Source organism: Stigmatopora argus, chromosome 2 (genome assembly GCF_051989625.1).
Source record: "Stigmatopora argus isolate UIUO_Sarg chromosome 2, RoL_Sarg_1.0, whole genome shotgun sequence".
NCBI lineage: Eukaryota > Metazoa > Chordata > Actinopteri > Syngnathiformes > Syngnathidae > Stigmatopora > Stigmatopora argus.
This window is the reverse complement of record NC_135388.1, coordinates 16,681,617-16,700,268: the sequence shown is the minus strand read 5'-3', so window position 1 is coordinate 16,700,268 and position 18,652 is coordinate 16,681,617. Positions and strand designations below refer to the sequence as shown.

Here is an 18,652-nt window from a genome sequence, read left to right as displayed (position 1 = left end):
GGCTGTTTTATTTTTCATGTCTAATCCCCCTTTGAAAGAAGAACATCGAGTGGATACTTCATTCTTGATAAAAAAAAATTGCCAAAAACCATGCAGCTAAAATCCTTTTTTCTTTCGTTTTTATTCATTTTCTGTACTGCTTATTTTCACAAGGGTTGGGGTGGGTGCTGGCCCCTATCCCAGCCAATAGCAGCAGCAGGTGGGGGAACACCCTAAACTGGTTGCAAGCCAATTGTTTCAAGATATTTCATATACTAGTATAGTATGTATATATCAACTTTGATTTCCAAAATACAATCTATTAGAATCCAGTTACAAATAACTTGGACCATCCAAATATACTCCAGGATTACTGCATTTAACAAAGATGGTGCTTTAAAAGTTTATCTAAGGCCTTCTAAAAAAAGAAAATGTAGCCTAATTTTAGCTCTTGGCCCTGATTTCAAAGCCACATTTTAAGATTTTATCAATAGCTTTGTCTTTATTGTTTTGTTTATTAATCTTAGCCAAGGCTATTAGGGGATTTCCCCCCTAAAATACATCTTATCATAGTGTAACAAAAGCAATGTCTTAAAGCCTAGTAGAGAAGTAAAACTTGTGGGGTCTACAAACATAATCAAAAATATGCATTCACATGTATCACACTGCATAAAATGCATGCTTTTTATTTACTTATTTTTAACTATTCTGTTTGCTTGCCATGAAAGAAGTGCCCCAAAGACTTTTGACTGAAAGAGAACAACTGGTTAAAAACATAGGTCAATAAAAGTTCATGAGGATTGAGATAGAAGGCATGCAAAAGGTCCAACAGTATTAAGAATCATTTTATCTTTGAATTGCAAAGGGAATGAACATTTTTGATTAAATGTAATCCCAATGCTATTGAATAAAAATCAACAAAAGTTCATGTTCAAAAGAAACCAACTGTCACTCATTTGAATATTACCACAGTGGGCCAGGGTCAGATTTTTAAACAGTAGATCTGCTATTGAGTAGGGGGAGTTCTCTAGTATTTTCAAAACTCACGTAACTCACGATTTTTTATTTCCTCTTATACATCCTTTATCCCCCAGGCCCTTGTGAGGATAAGCGGAATAGAAAAGGAATGAATGAATGATCATACTTTGACCTAACATTTACATCAATCCATCCATCCACCTAATTATCTATGTGTTGCAGTTGATTCCACGGAGGCTACACCCTGAACTGGTTGCAAGACATTTAGGAGTTACAAAATACACATTTTGGCATGTAAGTGAAAACTGGAGTGCTGGGAGAAAACGCAACTAGGCATGGTAACAAAACAAGGTGCCCAGCCAGTGGGTCTAATGTTATAACCGTTTATCCATTGTGTGAACTTAATATACTCAAATGTGTTCATCATTCTACAAAAAAACAGCATTGCTCAGTAGAAGAAAGTACAGTTAAATTATCGTCCCTTACTAGGCAATCATTGACTATGAGTTGACTGACAAACTGTCATCTTAAATTGAAGACTTTCGGTCTTTGTTGTCTTTCCAGCTTTTTCTCCAGGGCCTCAGCCAGATCCCCAAGTTTACAAATGTGATTAAGACTTGGAAAAGCTTTGTTGGATGTGATTCAGCTGTGCTCTACTTGAGGGTTTATTTTGTGAAAGAGGCTAATAGGTGTTTTCACCAGCATATTTAGGTGTGTTTGTTTACAATAGAGGTTTACAAAAGTGTGCCTGCACTACCAGATAACACTCATCCTTAAAAAAAATTACCCAATTATTACCCAACAATTAGATATTTTAAGTTTTCACATGTCAAGATATACAATATACATTGTACCCTCGCCATTTCATGGTTCGACTTTCACATCTCGGTGCAGTGCAGATTTTGATTATTAATAGCAGTACCGGTTGGCCTCTGACAGTACAAGTAGGATACGTTAGTAAGGGAAATGCAAAGTGAACCGTACCTCAATTACATTTGAAAGGACTGTATGGGAGGTTTTTACCTTAGCAGAGGAAATTACAATGTTTTGGGAAGTTTTAGTTTACGTATACACGATAGTATATACTGTCCTGCACTGCCATCAAATACAATAACTGCACTTTTGGACATTTACCCAACAAAACCTATTTGGCTTCCCCAAACCAATTGTTCTTTATATGTAATTAGATTTCATTCAGCATAACCTTGGCTTGCATGTCTTATGTTTCTTTGTTCTCGGATTGCACTTGTACTTACCTCTTCAGCATGAGCATCACAAAGCTTGTTCCCTGACAAGAGTTTATTCTTCAAGCTCTTGTTCTGAGAAAAGGATGAGAAATGATATGATGAAATTCGTGTCTGTTGGTTTCTGCTCATTCACATGTTTTGTTATTTTATGACTCAGTGGGCATTGCTTTCTCAGAATGGGCTGCAACTCTGACAGTGAGTGCTTGACTGCCTCCCAATGTCAGAATAGATTTAGGAGCACTTAGTTCACTCTCTCTTGTTGTACGCACTTACAAGCTGGTTACAAAAGCAAGAGAATCCTACACAAATATGGGAAATATATAAAGATATAAAAGAGAAATAGTTCATACAAAGAGATTTATATTCATTAAGTGAGGTGTTTTTGACAGATAAGGATATTATATCATATTTTTTGTGTAACACAATTTTTTTCTACCCGGTAGATGCCGTCAAAGTACATGAAAAATAAGTGGAATTGGTTCAATTTATTCAACTGTGCCCCTCTACCAATTTGGGATACAACTGTCACCTTCTACCAGGTCAGAACCTGAAGACCAGCTGCACACTAAGACCAGTACAGTGGCCAAAAGCATAGGCTGGCATCTTAGCTGCAAGCATCATCTCTTGAAGGTATTTGGAGGGAGGTTTCCATGCTATGCAATGCAACCAATGTACCCGCGCGCACTGGTAACACACCTACGTTGTAGCGTGCAAGGAGCCAAGGAGCTAAAGCAGTGATGCTTTATTGACATTTATTCAACAACCAAAAACGCACACCTGTCGTCATGCTAAAGGCTTGGGGAAAATCAACATAAAGTACAGGTTGTCTCCCGGACAAAAAGTAATCCACCCACCAACAAAATCATAATTAACCATAATGCCCTGCGTGAATATTTTCCCAAAATTTAGTGAGAATTCGCCTCAAACGATTACATATGAACTATGTTCTATATAAGAATCCGTGAAATCGCAAATGCTGTTTGGCGAATAGGCGGGGTTGCACTGTTTATATATCAAATTGATACATTTGAATTCAGAAAGGGGGCCCAGTGGCCTAGTGGTTAGCGCATCGACCTCTCAGTTCTGGGGTCGAGTGTTTGACCTCAGGTTGGTCCTCACTTTGTGGAATTTGCATGTTCTTGTGTGAATTTTCTCCATGTACACCGGTTTCCTCGCACATCCCAAAGACATGCGGGGTAGACTGGTTGAACATTCTAAATTTCCCCTAGGTATGAGTGTGAGCGTGAATGGTTGTCTGTCTCCTTGTGCCCTGTGATTGCCTGGCCACCAATTCAGGGTGTTTGATGGTGTTTTAGTTAGGGCCACATAAAATGATGAGGTATTGGATAAGACTTTTCATTTGTATTTGATATACATTTATTGTATGCAAATGCACCAAGATAATGAGCTGGCATCGCATCGGTATTGTGATCAGTGAGTCAAAACTGGCAAAGTATCAATTCCAGAGAGTTGCACCTCCTATCATTCCTACAGAGGGAGCACCATATGAGGACATGTACAACTAGCAGCTGTCACAAAATGTAATATATTTAAGCTTCTGGACATACTGTGAGTGAAAATGAGATCCTCTAGAGCCTGTCTGTCACAGAGCATTATGCAAAATGCAATACTCTGAGCTGCATATGTCCAAACATGTTAGTCCCGGAGCACTGTTAATCTGTGGACCTAGAAGTAAAGGATTTTTTTTAATATTCATATGTTTGTCTGTCTTTTCACAAGAGCCAATATAACACTGGGTTACACGTGTAGCTCCTTTTGCACCATTTACTTCTCAGTCATCAGGGAAATAACCAAGAATAATGCAAATGTAAGACAAATGTTGTAAATCTTACATTTTTTCTGCCTTAATGCAGTTCATCCATCCATCAATTTTGCATAGCACTAACTTACTCAAGAGGTAGAGGGGTGGAGCATTTTGAACAATTCATCTTGAACTGTTTGCCAGCCAAATTAAGAGTAGTTGTATGCATGTGTTTAAATGTGTGGAAACCAGAGTAATTAGAGAAAAAAAAACAACTGCAACTGGAAGAACATCCTGGTTAAAAATTCATGACTTCTGAACTATAAAGCATTTTTGTTAACTGGCCGGCCATTGAGATGTAATCACGATAAAACTGCATTCTGATGGCTTTTTGTTGTTGTTATTCTTTTTAAGATTTCTTCTCCAGCAGTCTGGAAGTAATACAGAGATCATAGCAAACAGCAACATTGGCAGTCATTATCAAATATCCATGCACACTGTTAATTAAGGTGTTCATACATTAAATGAATGTTTAGTTTTTGTGTCCATGGATTTTGATATATAATAAAAGACTCGACATCTCCATCACACAACTGATTGAAGTTGACAAGGTCTTCCAAGTGAGTTTTATAATGTCATCTCATTCATGAATAATTAATATGTTGAGCAGAATAATAAAAGGTCATTTGAGTGAAGAAGCGGCATGTTCTGCAACTAAAATATATATATATATACTATATGTATATATGTATGTATGTCTCTCTCTCTCTCTCTCTCTCTCTCTCTCTCTCTCTCTCTCTCTCTCTCTCTCTCTCTCTCTCTCTCTCTCTCTCTCTCTATATATATATATATATATATATATATATATATATATATATATATATATATATATATATATATATATATTGTTCAAGGACATCCACCGAAGGACATGGGAATTGAAACGGCAATCTTCACACTGCAAGGCAACAATGGATTCAACCACTTACAATATAAAATTCGAAACCTAGGAAGAGATGAAGAGGAAATATGCAATACTACAAACCAGAGACAAGTAAAAGCAAGCATTCCATTGATAATAGAAAAAAAAGATATAGCCCTCTATAAAAATGTTTTGTTGACAAAGCAAAATGTCCTGTTTTTCTCCCACCAAATATATTTTGAGGTGCTTTGGAACAAGATGCCACGGCATCTTCTCATTTTCTGAACCACTATAGCCTCATTTGGGTCACGGGGAGGTGCTGAAGCCAATCCCAGCTGTCTCAGGGCCAGAAGCGGGGGACACCCTGAATCAGTGGCCAGTCGATCGCAGGGCACGAGGAGATGGAAAACCATCCACACTCACACTCATACCTAGGAACAATTTACCATAATTTACGGTTTATATACCCAGGTATATTAAACGGCAACTCAGCTTTTTTGGCAAGATTTGTATGGTGTTCATTGGGGCATAATTATAGATACTTAAGTTCATTAAAATTCCAAGTCAGACTTTATTCAGCAGTAAGTACTTTTAACCTGAGCGTTGATGCACCCCGTCACGTCATAAAGAGTACGTATTGGATCGTACCTTCCCGTTTCTGCGCCATTTAATATACCCCTGCCGTTTAATATACCGAGGTATATTAAATGGGGGGGGTATATTAAACAGGAAAATAGGGTAGTGTCCAATCAACCTACCATGCATGTTTTTAGAATGCAGGAGGAAACCAGAGTACCCAGAGGAAACCCACGAAGGCCCGGGGAGAACATGCAAACTCCACACAGCTGGACATGACCTGCATTTGAACCCAGGACCCCAGAGCTGTGAAGCCAACGTGCTAACCACTCGCTCCACCGGGCCACCTGCCATGGCAACTTACTGAGGAATAAAACATCTGAAGCATTGAGCAATAAGACAACATCGTGACCGGACGTTTCGTCAAAAGACGTTTGGTCGACCGGACGTTTGGTCGACCGGACGTTTGGTCGCCGGGTTCGCTCGCTGTCAAATTATGATAGAGTTTACTGTTGATATTTTGATATTAGATATTTAGATATTAAACTCACTCTCTCTCTCTCTCATAATTATAATTTTGAGAGCTGGTTTCAACAGTAACAACCCGGCGACCAAACGTCCGGGGACCAAACGTCCGGGGACCAAACGTCCGGTCGACCAAACGACCGGTTTTTAAAATGCATCACATTATGTGAGTCGATTGCCTCAAATAGTGGCCAATATACAAAATAAATTCTTGACATTATCTGCAAACCATGGATTGCCTGCCATATGAAGTTCATTGTTTTAGAGTATACAAAAAGAAGATAAATACTATACTACTGGGGTATTGTTTCATAGACCAAAATAACACCTTCAGTGAATTGATTTGAGATGTTTCTTTTTCAATCATTGTCAAATTTTGTTTTGCTGATGTTCCTCAAACAAAGATCCTCCAGACCAAACGTCCGGGGACCAAACGTCCGGGGACCAAACGTCCGGGGACCAAACGTCCGGGGACCAAACGTCCGGGGACCAAACGTCTTTCGACAAAACGTCCGAGTACTAGACAACATAGTACCTGGCTTAGTCCATCCTACGTAGTCTCCAAATTACATTGGCACTCCTTACAAGTACTAAGAACCAACCAGTTACCAAGCCTAAAGGTAGTCTTTCTGCATATCCAGCTGTAACAGCGCCTCCATCTTTGATGCCAAGACAACTCAAAAGAGGGGGATTACTCTTTTGTTGTTTCCTTTGGACTCAGCCGACAGACCAATCCCTTTAGCACTTGAGTAACCTCACCTTCATTACCAGAACTGAATTGACCCACTGATAAAGGTGTCCACACCTGCTATTTTTTATGTGAATTAAGAAAATTAGTCTGAACTAGTTGTTTTTTGCCAGTTTCCTTGAGAGTTTTGGATGTGCTCATGTGGAATAAAAGTATATTTACTATTGTTGACTAAGTTCAGAAACAATACCCTATGTGCTGAAGTGAGGAATAAAGCACTGGCACCAAGCAGCAGGTTTATACCAAACTTATATCTTGCTGTTTTACCTCTTTCCTTATTTCTTTACCTCATTTATTCAATCTGTATATAACAAGAGACAGAAATTGAGTATGAGCTCTAAGTACAAACACAGGTAAAGCTCATACACATTGCAATGAGTACTTTGATCTCTCTCTCTCTCTCTCTCTCTCTCTCTCTCTCTCTCTCTCTCTCTCTCTCTCTCTCTCTCTCTCTCTCTCTCTCTCTCTCTCTCTCTCTCTCTCTCCCTCTCTTCCTCTCTTTTATTCGACTGTTTCACTGTGGCAACCCCTTAGGGAGAAAGTTGAAAGTCAGTCAATCGTGGGTTGAGCTAGTCTTACTAAGTTTCCCAAGAAATATGTAAACCTTCTATATATACAAAGACATGTTAAACCGTTCCACACTACAACATTATTTGAATGATTTGGGAAGCTGTTTCCCCTGACTGCAAACAAAATGTCTATTAAAGCTCGGTAAAGATTTTGTAGCACAAGGTTCTTTACCTTCAGCCCATAAAATACATTTTGCAGTAACAAGAACATAGGCGAGTATATCTGTGAACTGTGTGCATAGTGAAAGTCACATATGGAAGAAACATTCCATTTCTATACTGGAAATATGAGCTATGACCTTGTCAGTCACAGAATACTACCGTAAAGATTAACTTAACCAATATGTCTTTTGGGTTAAAATAAGTGTTATACCCCAATTTTTTTGTGTGTGTAATTTTTCCTAGAGACCTGATGATTCTTATTCATTACTTTGTGTAATGAATTATAGGATATTTTTTTCACAATAAAGCTAAGTAAGCGCTAAAAAAAATGAATGGCTGGATCTGCAATGGCTACTTTATGTACTGTAACCAATTAAATAATGGGGGAATGGAAATAAAATATGCATATTATATGCAAATTGAAAAACAGAAACACCGATTTGTCTTTTCTGTGAATTAGAATACTGGATAACGTATTGCAGATTTAATATAATCGGCCCCTTGGCATGCTGAGCTAATATGTCTTCATATTAGTATTAAGCAGTGCACCACATTTTTTCTATTCAGCATTGACGTTTCACTGCCTCTGCAGATTTCATTACAGACAAGCTATGGCAAAAATATTTATTTCATTGGTAAAATAACATGCCCTCTGTATTCTGTAAGGTTTTTGGCAATGCAGCCTGTGCAATTGTTTATCCTATAAATGTATTTATTCACTTGTTGTTTTGGATAGTTTCTTCCTTGTGAAGCCCACTTAGTTGCAAACAGCAGGGCAAATTAACAATATACAATGAAGCAAAATAACAAGATACAAATTAACAAATAACTTGTGCAGTGTGAGTAATACACCCAAAACATCCAAAATAGAATACTACCACACAAACTCCTACAAGTAAACATATTTCCTTGCATATTAGCCGCCTCCGCTTATAAATTGTACCCTTAAAATTGCCTAAATATCGTTGAATTTTTATAAGACGTCCCCTGATTCACAATTTTCAACTCTATATTCATGGTTTTAATAGGGAGTACAACTGTGTTACTTTGAAGGGAAAATCTTAAGAAAAATAATTACACGTTTTTCTGAGATACTGTAGATCCTAAAAGACTGTCTGCTGGGTTGGACATTCCGAAAGGGTGTTGCCTGCACGTTGACAAATTCAAAAAGGACGTCACATGAGCAGTACCATCACATGAACAGTGTTCATAGTGGTCTAGTTTGTCATCCCTAGGTAAGATGGCGGCGCCCTGAGCGAACAATTGCAGGTAAGGGAGTTTTTTCACATTTTATGCAAGATGCGCTTTTTTTCTTAGAATTTCATTCATAGACGTCAGAATAAATGTTGTCTAGCGGTTTATCTGTTTATCTTTTCTCTATTTTGAAATACATGATCGTATCGGCCGCATTGTCTTGCTTAATGGTGTTTCCTCCTTGTCACCCTGCAGTTTCGTGCATGTCAAGTCTAATTTGAGTGAATATAAGCCATACCCTTGATTCCGTCATCATTTTTTGGAGTGACAAATATGGTGTATATGTGAGAAGATACGGTAATCAATATATGTACAGTACACTAAAGCACACTTCCTCCTACTGTAAATGGATGGGATTATCTACTTTTACCAGTGAGAGATTGCTGGGATTGTAGATGTACAATTACTGCATGCATGATATCATTCATCACAAGGTGAATGTAAAACTTGCAACTCCAGTCTTTTGACAGCCAAGAGTTTATCAGTTGTTTTTTTGACCCATCTATGCATCTCACTCGTGCCACTGTTCTTTTCTTTTCAGTATACGTATCTCATTCCTCTTCAAATCTCCTCTGGGGCCCACTGAGTTCCATGTTGGAGGGAGAAGCTCCTTGCAGTCCCACTGCTCAAAGCTGTACCGTAGAAAACCACTCCACCATTATTCTCTGTTCAGCAAAAGTAAAAATGGGACTGGCTGCAAATATGATACCAATTAGTATAACAATAGGTGGCCTACGGGCATAACATTGCTTTAAAAATTGGTAGTCAAAATACTACATTCTCATTTGCAGTATTCGACCCTATTCCCACAGCACCCAATGTACAGCGAACAACAAAAACGGTGGTAAAGCACAAACCAAGAAAAAAAGAGGATAGCACTCTCATCACATCTCATAGGGGCTATCTTGGCCAAAGCCCATTATAAAGGCATCATAAATTCAGTCAACTTCTAGCTTCAGGCCGAGTACAAAGGATGACCCCCAAAAAGAAGAAGACCGTTCATTCCATGTGATTTCTTGCAGGGAGGCCAGTGTCAATAGACTGTCACTGAAAAAAATGCACTGCACAATTTCTCAAAAGCTATGAAAAGAAATAACTTTAATTCTCCCATGTTGACAACAAAATCCTTGTTCCATTTCGAGCCATCTCGCATGTCATACCACTCACGTTGAGATTTCCTCCGTACACCTTCACTAATAGCTACTCAGTTCAGTATCAAATATTTTCCAAAACACTTTCAAAGTCATTTTTATCCTTTCTATCCGCTTTGATCAAGAGAGCTGCAAAAGAATAGAAATGCAATACTTTATTATTTTAAGTTCTGTGCGTCAACAGTCTAGGATCAAATCCTTGACCCCAGAATTGTAAGGCTGATACACTAACCACTCCTTAATATCACACAACCAACACGAAACCTAATTTGTATGTGTTGAAGGGATGGACACAAGCATGAGTTACTACAGGTAAGAGTAAATCTGCATAGAATTTCAATTTACACCCAAGGCTCCTGCTACTGTATTAAAAAAAGGATTAAGAAGTGTGGTTTGTGAGTATTATGCTAGATGAAAATAAAATTATGAAAGAAAATTCTGTGAAAGAAAATAATGGACAATGGAAAAAATGTGTTAAAAGGTCAGGGCCATCTACTTTTGACACACCACTTATTTCTTCAAGTTTTGCTAACTTTTTTGCAATACATTTAAATAACAGATTTTTAAAATCACATTCCTGTTGTTGAGCTAAGGGTCCAATGTAATCCCAAAACTAACCAAGCCATAATACGCAATCATCGGAATGCAAATAGAACTTTCTCCTTCCCATCCTTTGCAAAACAAGTCAGCCCTACTTTCTTTTATTTATGAACAAAGTCCATTAGACTGTCTATCACCTGCCATCTCTGAGTAAAAAGTGACATTACCTCACTTTTCATCCCTTTCCATTTCACTTAAAGCTCCATTTTTCACTAGTGCTCTTCAGCAATCATATGTGTGAAATTACTTCTGACATCTTGATGGTGCTCAGACTTTGTTCTTGCTGTCATTATTGAGTCATCGAGTAATACCAGCTACGGAATGAGAACACTATTAATTCTTTATATTGTTAACATCCCACAGCTAAGTGTTTTGTGTGAATTTGCTGGGAAAAAAGGCAACTTTTTTCATGCATCTTTTCACCTCATTAAAAATTAATGTTAGCTTGCTGTTTCTTATTGTGCTATCTGCTGTAACAAGACGAAAATGTGTCTATTTCCTGAAAATTTTCAGGGTTATAGGAAGAGCGTCCGATTACCGTATTTTTACGTCTATAAATCACACCCGAGTAAAAGTCGCACTGGACAAAAAATGCTACATGAAAGGGGAAAAAACATACGTCGCGATTTTGGGGTATTTTATTTGATAAAATTCAATACAAAGAATAGTTTTGATCTATCATGCAGGTAGGATCGCCCTCACACTCGCTATGCCTGACAAGCGTCAATGTTACTACGCCTAAACCGCAACAGAGAATGAGGACTATCGTCAAAAAGGTGTAAGTTCTCAATATGGCTAAGAAAGTGAACACTAACACTTCTCTCCTGCTCACTTTTAGAGTAAATGCCCAATAACCCAATTGTGCAAATGTAAAAAAAACCAAAAAAAACTGCAACTTCTTTTTTTTATATCTGCACAATGGGTTAATTTAATTGTGTTTTATTTCATGTTCATTCAAGTTTATCTGTTTAGTCATATTTGTATCATCCTAATGTCATTGCTGAAATTATTAATTTATTAATTGATCCTTAATTAAACCAGAATGAAATAGTACAAAAGCATCGCACACAATGAAAGTAATGTGTGGCAAAGTTGTCTATTACAATTCAATGTGCATGGCTGATGAAACTCAGCAGGCCCCATGTACTGTGAGACAGTTTTCAATTTTCTTTGTAAACCAGAAAACATGTAATTACCATTATTATTTTTTTGATTAAATTGCAAACGCTACGCTACCTCAAATCACACAAGATTTGTGTGGAAGATCACAACCCACGTTTAACGACTAAGACTAAAATGGGATAATTACAAGAAAAGAGGGCCATTCCAGCTTGACTCTGAAATTTCACATCTTATTTTTATGAAAGCAGATTTTTAAAAATAGCTACAAAATGAGATATTTCTTTTAGTTTTATAAGATAAATATAATTTTTGGGTAAAAATTTCAAAATGCTCATTGTGTGATTTTCTTCATGTATGATTTTCCTCATGATATGCCCTGTGCAATTAATATGGCTTATATTAATAGCAACAGTTTGATCCTGAACTGGATTTAAAGTTAATAAAATTGGATGGGATTTGTTCTCAACTCATTGTGGCAGACCTTAAAGGTTTTACCCCAATAGTTTAACACTGTTGCTGTTTGACTTTCTGAGCACAATACATTTGGGTAAGTGACACGCTAATAGATTCTCTGCATGCACCCAGTTTAAATGTCAGGTCATCACAGATGTCAGAGATGTTCTGCTGAGCACAAACGATCCTTACTGTATGTGATTACATTGGCCCAGAAACCTTGGAAGGGCATTTTCTAAGTGATGTAGATCTGGGACAGAAAAAAGCAAATGTCAGCAATTAAGCAATCATATGAGGACGGAGCAACTGGTTGAGACATCTGCCAGTGCATCGCAAGCATCGTGGCCTGTGTCAGGGACACATAATGAAAAAACGTATAACAAACTAAACAAATTATAGGAGAAACAAAGAGCAGTCCTCTAAACTGCTACGCTCAGCTGGCTCGCGTTTGGATGGACGGTGCAGGGAATCACAAGGAAAACTGATGAAACCTTAAAAAATATGTATTTACATAAAAATTAACCTAAAAGAACCACTTCGAGAAAGTAACAATAAAACTACGGTCAAAAGAAAATTACTAAGGCAGGGAAACCCAATCGGACACAGCATGAAAGACAACCTGACAAATAGCAAACAACTGTTTATTTGCATTTAATTGTTTATCAAGGGTGGCTTGGTGGTCAAGTGGTTAGCACACTCCCCTTACAGTTCTGAGATTGAGGGATCATTCCACAGAGGGTTCTGACCTCCCTGGTTGGTGTTTGCATGTTCCCCCTTGCATGCATGGGTTTTGTTTTGTGCTTCGGTGTCCTCCCACATCCCAAAAGCATGCATCTCTTTGTGGCCTGTGACTGGCTGGGTAGCACTTCCGGATGTTCCTTGCCCACTGCCCTTTGTTGACTGGGATAGGCTCCAGTACCCACAAAACTCTTGAGGACACAAATTGAAAATGAATGAATGAATGCTTTATCTATTGAGGCTCCGGACACCTATTCATTCATTGCCGCTTATCCTCATGAAGTTTGCGAGGGTACTGGACCCTATCTCTGCTAACTATGGCAAGGAGGGAACGTTACATCCTGAATTGTTCAGCAGCTAGGGGCAGTTTGAAATGGTCAATTATCTTAGAATGTATGCTTTTTAAGATGTGTGAGGAAATCAGATTATGCAGGGAAAACCCAGACGGCCACAGGGAAAAGATACAAACTCTACACAAGAATGTCAGATGTTGAGATTGAACCCTTGATCTTGGGATTGTGAGATTGACGTGCAAACCACTCATCCATTAACGATTTATACTTCGCTTTTATTAAACACTGCTCAGTTTTAGGCCTTAGGCTTTTCAGAAGTAGTCATCCAGCAAAGATTATTGTATGATGTTAGCTGGTAATGTTTACTACCCAAGAATATGTTACTGTGAGATTACTTTTTTGTGTATAAATATTTTTTACTGATAGTGTGTATGTGGCAGCAGTTGTTGTCCTCATGTCTACTTACATTGTATTAGTCTGCTTTCATTGTTGCCCTTTTGCATTCATGTTGTTGCAATTGCAATTTGTGCTTTTATTCTTTTGTTTCCTTTTGCAAAATATTCAGAAATTGCTATATGACTGACACTTTGCAGCCAACATACAATACTACATGCAAGTGTGCATCCCACTCTGTTTTTTTTAATCACCAGCTGCCACTGCAATTATAGTTCCTTTATATCAATAGAATGTATAGATGGGGATGAAGGTTAATACCTTATTTGCGGTTTCATACAAAAGTTCATTCCAAATAGATAAAAACTGATCAATAAAAAAAAGAAAAAACACTTGTGTGTTCAAGTGTTCAAATGAACCTTGAATATTTCATAGATTACTCACCTCTTGCTGTAAATCCTTAATGATTTTGGTTTTCTTCTCCATCTCTGCTTTAATCAGTTTAACCTGAAGACAGAACAAAATGCTCCTGTCATTATGAATGTTCTTTTGCCCAAAACCCAAATAGGTGTACGTTCTTCCATAGCAATAAGGAAAAGGACAAATATACTGTCCATCTCTCCAAATACACAATATGGTTGTCACTTTCTGTGCATACATATTATATGTACAGTATCTTGTTGACAATGGTTGACAGGGCTTTAAGGATCTCCCATTGAGCACCATAGCACAGTCAGGTTGGAACAGGAATGCCCTATTTTACCCTTTAGAGCTGCAGATGCATGGAATTTTCCAAAATGTTGAATCATCCAGCCTTCTGATCTGGTCGGAACAGTTTGAGGATGGCCAATTCCACATTCCAGCAGTGTACACAGTGAAGTAAAAACATGGTTGTGAAAGCTTGGTGTACGTAAAATAACCTGACTGATCTTTACAAAGTCATGACCTGAACCAACTAAAAAACCTTGGGAAAAAATAAAAAGGACATTCAGGCTATCACCCAAATCAATGTTTCACCTCTTTAACACCAAAACAAGAGAAAAACAACAGAATGGTGGCCCAAAAAACAAACAAGAGCAATTCTCCGACAATCAAGAGAGAAGTGCAGGCAGATGATGACCCTTTGACAGGTCGTCAAGGGAGTTCTGGTGGCAAGAAGTCAATCATCATGTAATCATTGATCTTTAATCAGAAAGACACCTGTAGGGAACTGTAACCTAAACCAAGTCAGTTGACCCAGATCCCAGAATAAGGCAAATGACCATCCAGCCTTTGTCACAGCCAAGGAACCCAGTTTAATAGAACACATCATGCCAATTTCTTTGTAAACTTTAAATTTTAAGATTCATTTTCCTGAATTTCATTGTGTTCTTATTAACTCATCATCTCTAATTGGACATGTCACTTGAATTACCTAATCTAATTAATTATATTATTAGTAACATATTGAATTGAATTGAATGTTTTTATGGTGTCTTACAATTTTTTCCTTAAATAATAACTGTGTCTTTTTATTTTATTCAAAGCAGCAAACAGCACTCTTAAATAGGATGGGTTAGAAATAATGTACTCAATCAGTTCTATGACAAAAGATGAATCAATACCAGGTGCAGAAGGGTAGGAGTTTGAATTGATAACCTATTCTATAAGAAAGTAGGGTGGGTAGATTCATTTTCAAGAAAATTGGTAAGATGGGAAAAGACACCTCTACTCTGTCTGCATGTAAGTGCTCATCCCATCATCTGGGAACCACAAATGAGAACAGCCTGGTCAGGGATTGCCTATTCCCCACCGGATAGCAATCCCCAGGTTATATTCTATAAAGGAACAGAAAAGACGCCAATGTAATTTTGATTGACTTCAAATACATAGATAAGACTCATAAGTCACTTTAAAAAAACATATTGCAAATTACTTTTACAAGACTTCAATAATCATGCTTTCACTGACAAGGGATGGTGGCATACCATGCATCTTATGCTATGCAGTCTAAAAATGGCATGGCCAGAAGACATCTATCCATTCAATTTCTCCTGCTTATCTGACGTCGGCTCGCGGGGGCAGCAGCTTCAACAGGGAAGCCTAGTCTTCTCTCTCCCCAGGCACTTCATCTAGCTTTCTCGGGAGGATCCCAAGAGATAGTCTCAACAGCGTATCTTGGATCGTCCCTGTGCCAACAGTTCTTGAGAATCTTGTTCAAATTGATATAGTCAAGTTCATTCATCACTGATGATTGTTGGATTTGTACAAGCATAGGAGGACACCTTACTCTTGATACATTTGTATTGCGATCGGCAGCCTTGATTAGCCAGATCTCCTGTGAGTTAGCTAGAACAGCAACTAATTGTAAACTACTGAAAGGAAAAAAAATAAAACAATTAAGAGTGGCCGGGAAACATTACTTTTATAAAATTACTGAATAGAGCACCAGTCCCACTTCCTAAAAAGTAAATAGAAAAGAAACAAACCATGTTTGAAGTTGCATTACCCAAACTTTACAAATGGCACTATAGCCAGCAAGTGAGTAGGCAAACACACCTTATATAATACCTGTCAGAGCCTATTTCTGAAAAGGAATTGTATAGTATGGCCTCATAATGCTTGGTGTTTTTCCTCTCTTTTTTCATTCATTCATGCTGGAGCGTATCCCAGCTAACTATGGGCACCAGGTGGGGGACACACCGGAACTGGTGGCCAGGAAATCCTAGGGTACAAGGAGACGAACAACACTTCACGCTCACGCTCATATCTAGAGGCAATTTAGAGGGTTCAACCAGCCTACCCTGCATGTTTTTGGCATGTGGGAAGGAACCAGAGTACCCAGAGAAAACCCACGTGAGCTCAGGGAGAACATGCAATCTCCACACAGTGAGGAGCGAGCTGTAATTGAAATCTTGATCCCAGAACTGTGAGGCCGACGTGCAAACCACTGGGCCGCCGGGACACCCCTCTTTTTTTCCATTTGTGTTTATAATTGTGAATTTCAAAAGGGGAAGATTGATAGCATAAATCCACATGGATTTTATACTAAAAAAACAAAAATATACATTGGAGCTTAACACAAATGCCCAAAACAGTGAAGGTACATGATTTTATGCATCGCAATGTTGATTATTGTTCAACTACACGAAAGCGGGTACTTCTTATTTTCTTTTCTTTTAATTTTTGCTTTTATTATTATTTATTAGTTTAACTCTTTTACAATGTGCAAGTCACCCTCTGAACAAGCATAAAAATTAGCCATATTTTTCACGAGTATGAAAGGAAAATTCACAGCGTGTTCTGCCTTGCATTTAACCTCATCGTAAATCGTTGATGGTGTGTTTATACGATAATTACAGCACAGGAATTGTTCGCTCCATCAAGCCTTGTGGACAAACGTCAAAATAAGCTTAAAACATACACAGCGGTGAGGTAAATTTTCCATACACTCAGAAAATGAAATTACGTATGTGTACCCTTCGGGAAACAACAGCTTTTATCCCGGTGGAGATACTCCCAAAAGTAGTTCTTTTATACCCTTCCTACTTCATTGACTTGTAGAGCTGAGGAACATGGTGCTTTCCTTTGGCTGTGGATCAAGGCTACAAATCCAGAGCAAAGATTACTGTCATCTAAGACAGTAATCTTTGCTCTGGATGTTAAATTGAATGGAAAAGATATTGGTTGGACATGTGTTTCGCATCGTAATTCAATCCATGCTTGTTAATGATTCATTCAGCCTCGAAAAAAAAAACATTCAGTAAGGTAGTCATAGACAGACATTAATCTGTTCATTTAATTTGATTTGGAGAATTTGTTTTAAAAACCACAGGTGACTAAAGCTAAATTGAAGAATATGTTTGGCATCCCCGCAAAAAGACTGTTAATTTAGAGGAAAGTCATGAAGATAAAATCCCTCTTATTTAGCTTTTAGATATATATTGTCAAGTAAATTAGCACACGGCCAAATATCCTAAATTCATTATGTCTCAACAGAATAGTGCAGAGTCAATTTAAATTAACATTAAAGGAGATGCATATGCCCCAATCGCAACAAAAACATTTCTCAGATGTAATGGTTAAAAAATTCTGACTTGTGAATAGTGAATATGAAGGTGCTGCATGCAGTTGCTCGATTTAGGTAGAAAATAGCACAAGCCAACACCAACCTCGTTGTAGGGAAGCAACCAAACTAAACACAGGCCCATTTTGCTGCCCTTGCTCACACTTATTAATCTTTAGTTGGTGTTTGAATGAAGGGGACAGACCATTTTCTCTGGCCATTTTCTAAGAGTGTCAAGTGTTGAGTGAAGGAGCTGACAGAGAGAGCTACTGGCTAATAAGCCTGGATCACCGAGGGGCCCATGTGACAGGTGACAGGACAAGTTGGAAATGACCAGATGTTGCTGGTCAGGTCTGTCTTACTGTGGCTTGCTGCTTCTCAGCTCTGTCATTCGCCTCATCCAGCTGCTTCTGCAGGGCAGCCTGGAGGGACTTCATCTCGTCTCTGTCAATTGAGAAGCAAATGAGAAACTGTTAGCACACCTTATGCATATTCTTAGATGCTTTGATGCACAGTGGCTCTACCCTGGAAAGCTATACTTGACACAATGTTCCCTCAAGCTCTTTATCTATAACATGTAAAATGATGTGCTTCATACATACTCCCTCTCATCTCATCTCATTTTCTGAACTGCTTTATCCTCATTAGGGTCGCGGGGTGTGCTGGAGCCTGCCATGCATGTTTTTGGAATGTGACAAAACCGGAGTACCTGGAGGAAACCCACGCAGGCCTTGGAAGAACATGCAAACTACACAAAGGGGGACGTGACCTGTATTTGTACCCAGGAACCCAGAGCTGTGCAGCCGATGCGCTAACCATTTGTTCCACCGAGCCGCCCTGCTTCATACATCATTCATTTTCTGAACCGCTTATCCTCACAGGGGTCCCGAGGGGTGCTGAAGCCTATCTCAGCTGACATTGGGCACCAGGTGGGGGACACCATGAATTGGTGTCCAGCCATTCACGCTCACACTCATACCTAGGAGCAATTTAGAGTGTTCAACATACTTACCATGCATGTTTTTGGAATGTGGGAGGAAACTGCAGTACTGGGAGAAAACCCAAGCAAGCCCAGAGAGAACATGCAAACTCCACACGGGAAGACTAACCTGGGATCGAACCCAGGAACCCAAAA

The 18,652-nt window shown here is 38.5% G+C and overlaps 1 protein-coding gene across 1 annotated transcript in view; it reads right to left on the bottom strand.

The window, feature by feature from the left end:
• The window catches only part of luzp2 (leucine zipper protein 2), an 82,271-nt gene that overhangs the window by 18,520 nt on the left and 45,099 nt on the right, over positions 1-18,652 (bottom strand). Inside the window, exons 4-6 of the mRNA XM_077595107.1 lie at positions 17,880-17,961; positions 13,917-13,979; positions 2,214-2,276 (exon numbers count right to left, since the gene is read on the bottom strand). Of these exons, the coding sequence (XP_077451233.1) occupies positions 2,214-2,276; positions 13,917-13,979; positions 17,880-17,961 (208 nt within the window). The remainder of the gene's footprint in view (positions 1-2,213; positions 2,277-13,916; positions 13,980-17,879; positions 17,962-18,652) is intronic.